Source organism: Lactuca saligna, chromosome 4, assembly GCF_052625555.1.
Source record: "Lactuca saligna cultivar CGN05327 chromosome 4, ASM5262555v1, whole genome shotgun sequence".
Lineage (NCBI taxonomy): Eukaryota > Viridiplantae > Streptophyta > Magnoliopsida > Asterales > Asteraceae > Lactuca > Lactuca saligna.
The window spans coordinates 106,042,978-106,056,187 of NC_136420.1; the positions used below are offsets into that span (position 1 = coordinate 106,042,978).

The 13,210-nt window shown below is 41.0% G+C and overlaps 1 protein-coding gene across 1 annotated transcript; it reads left to right on the forward strand.

Moving 5' to 3' along the window:
- The first annotated feature begins 10,555 nt into the window (after positions 1-10,555).
- Positions 10,556-12,537, forward strand: LOC145040009 (uncharacterized). Its single transcript, XM_078988004.1, has 3 exons — positions 10,556-11,687; positions 11,777-12,374; positions 12,465-12,537. The coding sequence occupies exons 1-3, from the start codon at positions 10,556-10,558 to the stop codon at positions 12,535-12,537; spliced, it is 1,803 nt and encodes a 600-aa protein (XP_078844130.1).
- Positions 12,538-13,210: the final 673 nt, after the last annotated feature.

The window sequence follows — 13,210 nt, forward strand, 5'->3', positions numbered from 1 at the left end:
ATGTGCTTCCTCCATGACTATTTCCCTGAATCCACCGGATTTGGGAATCCAGATTCGATTCATGAAACAGTGAACTCCGTCACCTCTGATCTCAAGTTTCTTTTCCATTCCTCTCAAGGTTTCATCTGACACGTTTTCAGGTTTGAGGGCTGCATACTGAGCTTCTCGGATTTGCGTAGGTAAGTTGGAATGGATGGTCATCGTCTGGTTCTTCACTTTGTGGCTTGTACTATCCATTCGGCTAAGGGCATCTGCTACCACATTGGCCTTGCCGGGGTGGTAACGGATTTCACACTCATAGTCACTGAGTAATTCTACCCATCGCCGTTGCCTCATGTTTAAGTCTTTTTGATTAAAGATGTGCTGCAGACTCTTGTGATCAGTGAAGATTGTGCACTTGGTTCCGTAGAGATAATGTCTCCAAATCTTCAATGCGAAGACTACTGCTCCTAGCTCCAAGTCGTGTGTGGTATAGTTGACTTCGTGTGCTTTTAGCTGTCTAGAGGTATAGGCAATCACCTTTCCTCTTTGCATAAGCACACAGCCTAAACCTTGATTAGACGCATCGCAATAGACAACGAAGTCCTCTGTCCCTTCTGGCAGAGACAGAACAGGCGCGCTGCATAAGGCTCTCTTCAACGTTTGGAATGCAGTTTCTTGCTTATCACTCCAACAAAAGGGTACACCTTTCTGTGTTAGAGTGGTTAACGGTTTGGCGATTTTGGAAAAGTTCTGAATGAATCGCCGATAGTAGCCGGCGAGACCTAAGAATTGACGAATTTCCGTGGGTGTTTTCGGTGCCGACCAACTCTCTATCGCTTTAATCGTGGAAGGATCTACATGAATACCCTCCTTGCTTACTACGTGACCGAGGAAAGTTACCTTCTGTAACCAGAATTCACATTTGGAAAATTTTGCGTAAAGCTTTTCGGATCTAAGAGTTTCCAACACTAGCCTCAAGTGCTGTTTACGGTCTTCTTCACTTCGGGAGTAGACGAGGATGTCAACAATGAACATGATAATGAATTTGTCTAGGAAGGGACGGCACACCCGGTTCATCAGGTCCATGAACACAGCCGGTGCATTTGTTAGACCGAAGGGCATCACTACAAACTCGTAGTGTCCATACCGAGTCCTAAATGCTGTCTTGGGAACATCATTCTCCTGGACTCGTAACTGATGGTACCCCGACCGAAGGTCTATCTTAGAGAAGTAACTGGCTCCCTGGAGTTGATCGAAGAGGTCGTCTATTCTTGGAAGAGGATATCGGTTCTTAACGGTTAACTTGTTCAGCTCACGATAGTCGATACACATCCGAAAGGATCCATCTTTCTTTTTGACAAACAGAATCGGAGCTCCCCAGGGTGAGGAACTTGGCCTAATGAATCCTTTACTGAGCAACTCATTGAGTTGACTGGATAACTCCTGCATTTCTGCGGGAGCTAAGCGATACGGGGATTTTGCTACGGGAGTAGCTCCAGGAATTAGGTCAATACGGAACTCGACCTGACGTTCGGGAGGAATCCCTGGAAGTTCTTCGGGAAACACATCGGGAAAGTTACAGACTTCGGGAATGCTCGCGAGGTCTCTAACTTCTTGTTTCTCGTTGATCACATGAGCTAAGAATGCAACACACTCCTTTCGAAGGAGTTTTCGAGCTTTGATGCAAGAAATGATATGAAGGTTGGAACTGGGTTTATCGCCATAGATTACAAGAGTTTGATCCGAATGAAGATTGAGACGGATAGCTTTTTCGTAACAAAGAATGTCAGCATGATTGGGACTCAACCAATCCATGCTAACGATAACATCAAAGCTCTTAATGGAAACGGGCATGAGGTCTATAGGAAATGAGTGATCATTTAGGGTAAGCGTACAACCTATGAATACGTCGTTAGCGCTTTCTTTCTCACCATTAGCCATCTCGACGGTAAACGTTTCAGTTAGTGGTTGAGGATTTGGTTTTAGATTATGTTTGAATGCATGATTAACGAAACTCCTTTCAGCACCCGAATCGAAAAGAATACTAGCATATGAGTTGTCGAGAAGGAACGTACCCGAAACAACAGTGGGATCGGCAACTGCTTCCTCCCGTCCCATGGTTAGGACCCTTCCAATGTTACCAGTAGTTGACTTCTTGGTACAATCCCTTTTAAAGTGCCCGACTTCACCACAGTTGTAGCAGGCTTGACTAACACCTGCTCCCGATGATTGGTTAGCGGATTGAGTAGGGGTTCTGCAGTACCGAACTGTGTGCCCTTTCTTACCACAGTTGGTGCAAGACAATTCTCGACAGGGACCAGGATGATGATGGTATTTACACTTGTCACATTGAGGAAGGTTACCAGCATATTTACTGGTAGGAGTTGAGGCAGTGGATCCCATGGCAGAAACAGCAACAACAGGAGTAGTAGTAGCAGCATGGGCTGCTACCGTCTGTTGTTTCTTAGATGATCCTTGAGAAGATTGACCTTTCTTCTTTTTCCAGAATTTCCTCTTTTCACCACTCCTTTGAGTCGGCTCAGAAGTGGCAGTGATTTCCTTGACATCGTCGTTGTGATCAATCAGAATTTGTGCTAAGGTCTTGGCACTATCATAGGTATCCGGACGAGCAGCCAAAACATGAGTCTTTATTGGTTGAGATAATCCCCAAACGAACCTTTCGATCTTTTTGTTTTCAGGAGTGACTAACCCTGGGCAGAGAAGTGCGAGATCATCAAATCGGGAAGTATATGCAGCAATGTCGGAACCTTTCATCTTCAGGTTCCAGAGCTCGTGCTCTAATTTCTGCATTTCACCACGGGGGCAATACTCAGCAATGAGAAGTTCCTTCATGGCTTCCCAGCCCATGGCATTGGCTGTGGGTAAGGTCAGAGATTTGACTCGGCCATTCCACCAAGTCAAAGCCTTATCCACGAAGGTACAGGCTGCAAATTTGACTTTATCGGATTCCGCACAAGCACAGATTTCAAAGATGGACTCAATTTTCTCGAACCATCGAGATAAAGAAATGACACCTCCAACGCCATTAAAGGATGTTGGTTTCTCATTCATGAAATCCTTATAGGAACCCCCTCTTTGGTGTCCCTGGCTACCCTCAGGGTTTTGAGATTGAGTACCACCACCCGAACCACTAGGGTTCATTTGTGACATAGCTGCTACCATTGCAGTTGTCATCATTGTCTGAACTGATGCTAGGTCAAACTGGGGAGGAGGTGGCGGTGAGGAAGGATTGTTGTTGTTCTTTGAGCTAGGTCTCTTTCGGGGAGGCATCTTGATCTAATAAGATCAAGCAAAAGAGGATGGTAAGTCCTCTACATTGAATCGATAGATATGACAGTTATATGATTCGAGTAATCGATAAAGCAGGAAAGGGTTATCGAACAGATAATTTTATCGCTAAGAGTGATCACAGAAAACCACTTGAATAAGGATTACTACAGAGGATCGGGATCGAGAAATACTCCCATAGTATTTCATGAATTGTTTGCGACAATGATTCGATGTTGGGATATTAGGGTAAGTTTTAGGCATGCCACATACCACAGTCACTCCCAAGCACATGTTGGCCGTGTCTCGAATGAATATAGTTGGCCAGGCTATATTGATCCTAGACACGACTACATAACTGCCCAGGTTTAACCGTAGTACACAACACCCATTTACTTATGTTCCGTTCTACTTGTGGTTACGGATGGCGACGGTTCGGTATACTTGTATACTTTTAGAAAATACTTATATTTTGAAGATACTTTTAATTCAGAGCACTTAGGCCCTTTAGTGTTTATAGTTTTATACCATGTAAGGTTTGGTATACTTTATTCACTATAAACAAGGGCTCTGATACCAATCTGTCACACCCCGAAAACCGAAGGCGGAATACATTTCCGGGGTTGACTACCATGTTGAGTATCAAATCCAATGTACATAGTAAGTAAAGTAAAACAAGCATTACATTACATAATAACAGTTTTACATTTGTTTCAAAAGTAAAGTTTGTACAGTTGTGATACATAATATATATATAGACAAAATGTAACGGGTCTTCATGTACACCATCTTCATGCAAAATGATCTTCGGGTACCTGTTCTAACGCTGACCTGAGAATACAAGCGGTTTGAAAATCAGCATAAAGCTAGTGAGTTCATAAGCGGTTTTGTTTTACGGAAATGTATCAGTTTCCTTTCTGTTTCTGAAATGTTATGTACACCAAGAAAATCCCGTATTTTCTTAAAAGTTGGTTATTGTATCACAAATGTAAAATATAGTAAGTTTGTACACTGAAAACATGTTTACTCATGTGAAAATGTATAGTTGGTTATCTGACTGGTTAAACTGTTCTGTTTACTTATCATGTGTTACCAGGAAAGTCCCATACTTTCCTTATTGTATGTTACAAATTGTAAAAGATGTAATGTTATCCATTCTGTGACTCTTTCTAATTATGTAAGTGTTACCTAGGAAAGCCCCATGCTTTTCTGTAGGTATGTATTTTATGTAAACGATGTGAAAGATGTAAAAGATGTAATCGTGATTAAATTCCATGTTTTCCCCAGGAAGGTCCCGTACCTTCCTGAATGTTAGTTATAGTAAGTAAAAGATGTAAACGATGTATAAAGTAATCCATTATTACTGTAAGTAAATCTCTGTTATCCTAATTGCGAGTTCCATAACCATACAATAGACTGAAAGCTGTGGCAATAAGTAGTCCACATGTGGCAATAAGTCGTCCACATACTTATGACTTTCGTCACCCTTGAACCATTTCGGTTCGGCTGTAGCTAGCAGCCAGGTGTGGGGTAGTCAGCCCCGTATAGATCTATACACTCAAGTCACGCTCTCTAAATACCAGAGATTCTGGTTATGGGTGTAGTCCTCCACTCGCGTAATCCAGGTGGAGTGTTCTCCAAGGATGTGTCTCCAATCGTACCGGAATAACAAATTTACTAGTAATAATATGAAAGTCCTCCACTCGCGTATGTGCGTGGAGTGTTACCGAGGACAAAACAGTGTATAGGTATTATATTCAAATGTTTTAATGTCATGCTTTTAACTGATAAAATGTGGAAAACCATTTGTGAAATACATGTAAAACATACTAGTTTAAAGACTTATTTCACAAATATATGTTACATGATCTGTAGATTCGATCTGTTATCAGTTGTAGTTATCGGTTATAAAAGCATAAGGATATGAAACACACATTTGAAAACATGATTTGAGTACAAGAATTTCCTTGTACTTTGCTTGTGTTCCCCCCCTGAAAACAGTGAAAACAGTGAAAAAGGGTAGGGGTATGAACTCAACGGACTCGGAAACGTGTCGGTTTCGAATGCTAGACATCGGTTCGGGGTTTTATTACTCGTGATGACCCTATGTAAAATGATATAATGTCCATATATATACAATTAGAGATACATTCACTAATCATATGGAACATTACACTCCAATGAGGTTAAACACCTCAAAACGAGCGTTCGGAGTGACCCGGGTGACGTCTTCGGATTTGTAATGACACTAAGGACTTGGGACTTGAGTTTACTCCTCATAAGTAAACATTTTAAGTAGTTTACAACATTGGAACACCCACATACATGAGTTTTCAGCCGTAAACTCATGTGGGTGAGGTTTTGGTGTTTTAAGGGCTCAAATGGACTTAGGGATTGCTAGAAATGATTATCTAAACACCTTGGAACACTTGGAATGGATTTAAAACATTTAAAACATGAGTTTACGGCCACACTCATAGAGTTTACGGCCGTAAACTCACAATGGCTAAGAATAATTGATTTAAGCTACTTAGGGCAATCACATGTGATTCAAACTAATTTTCCAAGCATTGTTATGAATTTAGAACATCAATTAAGACATTTTTTGGAGTTTACGGCGTAGAGGAATGTTCTAAGGCCGTAAACTCTCTTTTACCTTTGAAAAAGATAGTTTTTGGTGCTTAAAACAATCACATGTGATTCTAGAATTTTATACAAACCATTTGGGTGTGTTTGATGCATCTATAACATTGTTTTATGAGTTTACGGCCAAGGATATGTTCCTAGGCCATAAACTCTCATAAATCATACTTTTGTTGTGTTTCAATCCTTCAAACCATTTTTAGATGCATCTAGATTTTACCACAAAGCCATAGATTGAGTTTGGAAGCATTTGAACATGTTTAAAGGCCTTAAATCACCCTTTTAGAGGAGTTTACGGCCCAAGAGAGTGTCTTGGCCGTAAACTCTTCTTTGTTACACAAAAATCAAGTTTAAAGTGTTCCAAGTCTAGATTAGCAAGTCCATGGTTCATGTCTAAGTCCCAACTAGGTTTTGGAAGGGTTAATTGGCTTAAATACCCCTTGCATATGAGTTTACGGCCCAAGAATGTTCCTTGGCCGTAAACTCACTTTTGTCCCTCTAAATCCATGTTCTACATGTTATAAGTTCTTCCCTTTAAGCCCTTAAGTCATATCTAGTGTCCAACTATGCAAAGGAAGGGTTTTAGGGCTTAAAAACCCTTGAAATATGAGTTAACGGCCCATGAATGTTCCATGGCCGTAAACTCATGAATTTTGGCCTATTTCATGATTTGAACTCGAATTTGGATGCCAAATATGTTAGAGATTAAGGCTAGGAAGGTACCTTAGAGATTAGAAGCCTTAATTTTGAGTTTTGATCTCTTAAACATGGATTAGGAGAGAGGTGGGTAATGTTTAGTGATAATTTGACCAAAGGCTTCAAATGAAGTTCTAAACACGTTTATATAGTGTTTAGGTTTTGGACACGGTGGAATTCTACCCGATACCGGCGTTAGACGGGGTTTTTGGTCGTACCCGATTGAGTTACCGTAACCCGATACGGTAAATTTTAGAATTATTCCGATCACTAAAGTTGAGTGATAAATGATTTCTAAATGTATTAAGACACCCATTAAGTCATTTTAAATGTGTACTAATTAATGACTTAATTAAACGGAGAAATCGGAAATCGGAAATCGGAACGACGATCGGTTGCGCGAGTTGATTTATGAAAAAGTTACATTAAAATGAAGCGGAAATTTCGGGTTGTTACAATCTATGCGATCAGATTCAACATATTCTTTCTTTAAGTTTCTTCACTTTTCTTTGATTCTTAAAAATCACCATGTGACCCAGTCACATCATGTATCAAGAATCTCAGAATAGAAACTTAACAGAGTTAGATAGCGGACTTTAGCTGAAGTAGAGTCAAACTTATTGACTTTAACATCCTTAGGTATGTTTGGCAGCTTTGCAACTAATGCCCCTTTCTTTGGCAATATAAACATATGGACCCTTTGATAATGGTACACGAGACTATCTCAGACTTGGCCTTTCTCTTTACCATTTGGTCAACCGAGTTGACTATGGTCGATCCCTTTCCAATGGGAAGAGAGAGCTTTACAACATATCCAATGTCTTCATTTTCAATATCCATAAAGTTTTAGGAAGTTGATCTTAGCAAATAGATAAGATCATTAAGGGTCTTGTCATAGTCTGTTTCATAGGTGTTCCAAAAGAACTCACTATGTGATTTAGAAAGTAGTTGAACCACCAACTTTCTCAAGACTTTGAAACCCAACTATCTCGGCTTGTCATATGTGACTACATCTCCAAGATATGATCACACCTAGACCTTGCCTTGCCAATAGGGCTTGAATGACCTTGAACTTCTGGGTTGGGGAGAATAATTGGAGGAGGTTAAAGAAGTATGATTTCCAAAGGACATCATCTTCATTTAGGAAAGCTTGTTTCAAGAGATTTGGTGTAACGCCCCGGGTTTTCTCGGTATGTTTGTTTATTTTAATTTAATTATCCTTGTAACCTTGGGTTAATTTATTTAACCAATGTCTGATTTCTTATGTTATTGGACTCTTTTGATCATCTTGTAAACTCCTTTTATTGAAGTCCATGGGCTATGGCCCTATTTGCAAAGTCCATCTAGTTAATAGTACTTAATGTGTAAGTTGAATCATTTGGAACACACACAAGGAAAACACTCTAAACCCTCCCTCTCTCTCAAAAATCGTCCATCTCTCTCTCTTTGGGATCAAGAGCAGCCAAGGGGCTGTTTGGAGCTTAATTCTTGTTCATTTCCAGCCTTGATTCGTATTGGTATGAACCTCCTTATCCTTTCTTACAACTTGATTCATAACCTTGTTCTAGTTTTATGATTTCATCTTCACTTCTTCTCCTTCTTATTTTATTTGTAATTGTATGTTATACATCATCTCAAGATCCTATCTTCACCCCATATATGGTGGATGATGGATCTAGGGGATTACATGTGGCAAAAGATCATGGAAACCCTAAAAGGGAGAATGATGATTTTATGTGCTTATGTTTATTTTCATGTTGATTATTATTACATCCTTGTGGCTAAATGAAATCCTAATGATCCCTAACCCTTTTTAGTACCACCATTAGCATGGGGACTGAATTGGGATGATGAACACATCTTAAAATGTGTTTCAAAAGGAGAAGGATGGATAAGCCAAAAAGGAATCACGGGTGGCTACGATTCTGTTTTCCATCAGATCTGTAGTCATTTTGTAAAAATCATATCTGGATCTCTAGAACTCAAACGGACCCCAAACCAGATCCAAAAGTTCACAAATTGAGTTGGCTAACTTTCTTAATGAGGCCAACCTCACTGATAAGGGCTTTATCTATGTGAAATAATGGCATCTTTGCTGTTAGGTCTGATCCGGGTCTGTTCTGATATGTCATTTTGTTTTCATCATTTCTAAGTCTTGGAAAAGGATCCAGAGTGATTCCAAGTTTCTATATGTTACTTATATTATGAGTTTAAGATCTGGAGAATATGGGGTGTTATTTCCAATTATAAATTGTTTAGAATGGATCCACACTCCAGGTCAGTGGGCAGTCACCAGCTTTTGCTAGTGCTGTGGTTGTCCACAATGTGAATTTTATATCTGGAGTTTGAGAGATGATTTTCATTCAATTCCAACTCTGAGACTTTCACTTGTATGTCCTTTAATTCTCTTATTTTTTTTTGGACGAATTCTACTCACAAGTTGGGTAGAATTGGCCAACATCACTTGACTGTATTGTTGGAGACAGAAGTGATACACCATTTTGTAAAATTCATATTTAATTCATCTTTTGGAGTTAGAATGAGTTCTTTATATTTGTGGAATCCTAAGAAATCATAGTTTCCTATAAAATTTAGTTAAAGCTATGTTTCTGTTTTATATTTTGGAGTAAATCCGTTTTAAACAGCAGGTCTGTTTTAGAGACCTTGCTGTGATCACTCTTTTCTCAACTCATAGCTTCGTTACTTCTCCATTCTAACCTTTAGTCCTTCTTAGGTGAGGTTTTGAAGTTTGCTCAAGATTGGTAGCATTATTTGATTGTTAGCCATTCTTAATACTCACTCAAGGTGAGTTCTCTCACACCGTTGTATTGATGATTGTGTTTGCTAGTTAGCTCGTGTGTGATTATTTGAATTTATTATAAAAGCATGCTATATAAGTATTGTTTTAATTCGTACATGTGCACTGTATGTAACTAATTATGGATATGGGGACACCACCAAAGGATACGGATTTACCGGTGCGGTGGGTAGGTAAGATCACCAACGTAATACTCTTCGTGAGGTGCGGTGATTAGGGCCAAATATACGGGATCTTCCCGGTGCGGTTCAAACCTACAAGTCCTTCTCGTAATATAGACATTGATTCGTTCTTTGCCTTTATCATTATAATTGGAAAATGGATTAGGGCTAGTAAATATGAATGTTAATACAATGTCTGTGTTTGAATTCACTAAGCTTCGTGCTTACGTTTTTCCCTTATAACTTTTCAGGTGTTAAGATTAAAGAGGCTAAGGCTTGACATGGAGCATCGGGACATCGCTACTAGTTATTTTGTTGGGACCTTATTATTATTATTACTTCCGCACTTTATTTTATATGATTATTAAGTTGATGCATTATGTTATGACTATTTCAGTTGTTTTAATGTAATTTAAGATACGTTTTAAAAGTTTAAAATTTTTGAAAAAAAAATTTGGGTGTCACAAGTTGGTATCAGAGCCACAGTTTGAGGGAACTAGGCATTCTTGTGGATGTTCTAGACTCAAATTTGAGGCTCTATAATAGTTTATTCTCTTTTAAAAGATTTTTCAAACTTTCTAAAGACTAGTAATGAAAGATGTCGCGGTGTGCCAGTCAGCCAGCCAAGTAAGCCTTATTTCTTATGTTAAATGTTTATGTTAAATTGTTGACTATGAATTGGATTCTACTAGTCTTAAAATGTTAGATTACACACTTATTTAATGTTAACATGTGAGAGAGATGTAAAATTAACGGCTAGAGCGAGCTGGAAATTTTGAAACTAGACGCGATTGCGAAATTGGAACTTGTGTGGAAGATAGTAGAAGGGCCCCTACTATTTGAAACATCGGTGCCGGTTTCGGGTCGGGGCAAGGTTGAGAAATTTTTGGCAAGCTGAGTGTTTCGTCTTCCTAGAAATATCTAGGCTGAATTATTTCTAAATATTTTCCTCCTTCTACGGATACAGATGGCTCCGCCTGCTCGCCTTAATCAGCTCCAAATGGAGCAAGTTACGAATATTGTCGCTGAGGAATTCAATAACGCTTTCAATGAACTAATCCCGGGCGTGACCAATGACATAATCAACCAGGTCAAAGCTCTTCTGGATGAGCGCCTCGCAGCTATTCCCGGGGGAGCGTTACCGGCTCCGCCCGTTCGGGATTCGGCATACTACTTCGAGAAGTTCAGCAAGTGTAGCCCTCCTCTTTGGAACGGTGAATCCGACCCAGTTGCTGCTAAGCATTGGGTGTCAGATGTTGAGGGCGCCTTCATGACTGTTGGGTGTCCGGACCAGTACAAAGTTGTGATCGCCATGAATCAGCTGCGAAAAAGGGGAAAGACATGGTGGAACACCATCACCGCTCTATTAAACGAGGAGGAAGTGAGGGCCATGTCTTGGGCCCAATTTGTGGAGAGGTTCGAGGCACAATATGTGCCCAAGGTGGAGCAGCAGCGGATGCAGCAAGAGTTCATGGCCTTACAGCAAACTACCGAGTCTGTTAGCGACCTGAACGCCAAGTTCTTGGAGATGCTATCTTTTTGTCCCTCATTTGCTGGGAACGAGGCCTGGTTGGTGAGCCAATACACTACCATTCTACGTACCGAGATTCGGGAATTCGTTAGCATGCAGGAGTTCCCGACTTTATCCGCGATCATGGATGCAGCAAGGAGGAGGGAAATCGAGTTGCAGACCCAGACCAAGAGGAAGGCCAATGACACCTCCTCCAAGACATCCAGAGATGCCCAGAAAAAGCAAAAGCAGGGTGGTAAGTCAAGGTATGAGTACAGGCCGTCTTCAGGTCAGGGAGAGAAAAATCCGTTGATATGCTACAACTGTAAAAAGCCAGGGCATCATTGGAAGAATTGTAGGGCTCCCCATGCGAGTGCAGTTCCTCAGATTACTTCTGCTGCTCCCATCTGCTATCACTGCAACGAGACGGGACACAAGAAGCCCGAATGCCCGAAGTTGAAGGCTGGTAAAGGAAGCGGGGGTACAAATCCTGCAATTGCATCATCTTCTAAGGGACCCACTATGGTGACACGAGGTCGTGCTCACCAGATGACTGCGGATGAGCCGGTGACTACCGCGACAGTGGCAGGTAAATTTCTTTTTTTTTTCTTTTCTCTCCTGCCATTATTTAATAAATGGTAGTTAGAATTGTTTACATGATCGTATGTGGTAAAACAGGCACTTATTTGCTAGATTCCAAGCCTGCTGTTGTTATGTTTGATAGCGGTGCTACCCATTCTTTTGTATCTCGCACGTTGATTAATCGTCTGGGGTGTAGTATCGGAAAATTGGCTCGCCCAATGGTTGTCGAAGTTGCCGACAACCGCACTATTTATGTCACCGATGTCTATCGGGGTTGCACTCTCGAGTTTTCTGGAGTTGAATTCCCTATTGATCTTATCCCTATTGCGATGCGAGAGCTCTGTGTTATCGTAGGCATGGATTGGCTTAATGCGTTTGATGCGGAAATCCACTGTCGTAAGAAGCAAGTTCGTGTTCGAAACCCTAGAGGTGGAGAACTTATTATTCAGGGGGACATTCCCCGCCTGGCTATGGCTTCTTGCTCTTCTGCTATAGCACTAGACGACGTTCCTATCGTTTCCGACTTCAGCGATGTCTTTCCGGAGGAACTCCCTGGCTTGCCACCCGTTCGGCAAGTGGAGTTTCGCATTGATTTGGTGCCAGGTGCGACTCCGGTAGCGAAATCTCCTTACCGCTTGGCACCACCTGAAATGAAAGAGCTCCAAGAGCAACTGCAAAAACTAAGTGATAAAGGGTTTATACGGCCAAGCTGCTCGCCTTGGGGTGCTCCTATTCTCTTTGTGAAGAAGAAAGATGGATCCCAGCGAATGTGTATTGATTATAGGGAGCTAAACAAGCGCACGATAAAGAATAGGTACCCGTTGCCACGTATTGACGATCTTTTCGATCAGCTTTAGGGAGCATCTTGGTTTTCCAAGATTGATTTACGTTCTGGTTACCATCAGATGCGTGTTCGTGAAGAAGACATTGAGAAAACAGCATTCCGTACTCGATATGGGCACTTTGAATTTGTGGTGATGCCTTTTGGGCTCACCAATGCACCCGCATCGTTCATGGATCTCATGAACCGGGTGTGTAGCCTGATGCTTGACCGTTCGGTCATAGTGTTCATAGATGATATCTTAGTCTATTCTAAGAGCAAAGAGGAGCATCAGCAACACCTTCGGGAGATTCTGGAAACTCTGGCAAGAGAAAGGCTTTATGCTAAATTCTCAAAATGTGAATTTTGGTTGGAAGAAGTTCAGTTCTTGGGGCATGTGGTAAACAAACACGGTATCAAGGTCGATCAAGCCAAGGCTGATGCGGTTAAACAATGGAAGATTCCGAAAACACCTTCTGAAATTCGCAGTTTCTTGGGTTTAGCCGGTTATTACCGGAGGTTCATTGAAAATTTCTCTAAAATCGCCTTACCACTCACCCAATTGACCAAGAAATCAATGAATTTCGTTTGGGGCCCGGAGCAGCAACTGGCGTTTGATGAGTTAAGGAAGCGATTGTGTGAAGCTCCGATTTTGGCCTTACCTGACGGGGTTGAGGATATGGTGGTTTATTGTGATGCATCGCTTCAAG

What these genes read in the sequence shown, in the direction of transcription:
- LOC145040009 (XM_078988004.1), top strand. Translation starts at nt 10,556, where the DNA reads ATGGCTCCGCCTGCTCGCCTTAATCAGCTCCAAATGGAGCAAGTTACG. An exon ending in GACTACCGCGACAGTGGCAG is followed by an intron (nt 11,688 to 11,776) that starts GTAAATTTCTTT and finishes GTGGTAAAACAG; the next exon opens with GCACTTATTTGCTAGATTCC. An exon ending in CAAAAACTAAGTGATAAAGG is followed by an intron (nt 12,375 to 12,464) that starts GTTTATACGGCC and finishes TATTGATTATAG; the next exon opens with GGAGCTAAACAAGCGCACGA.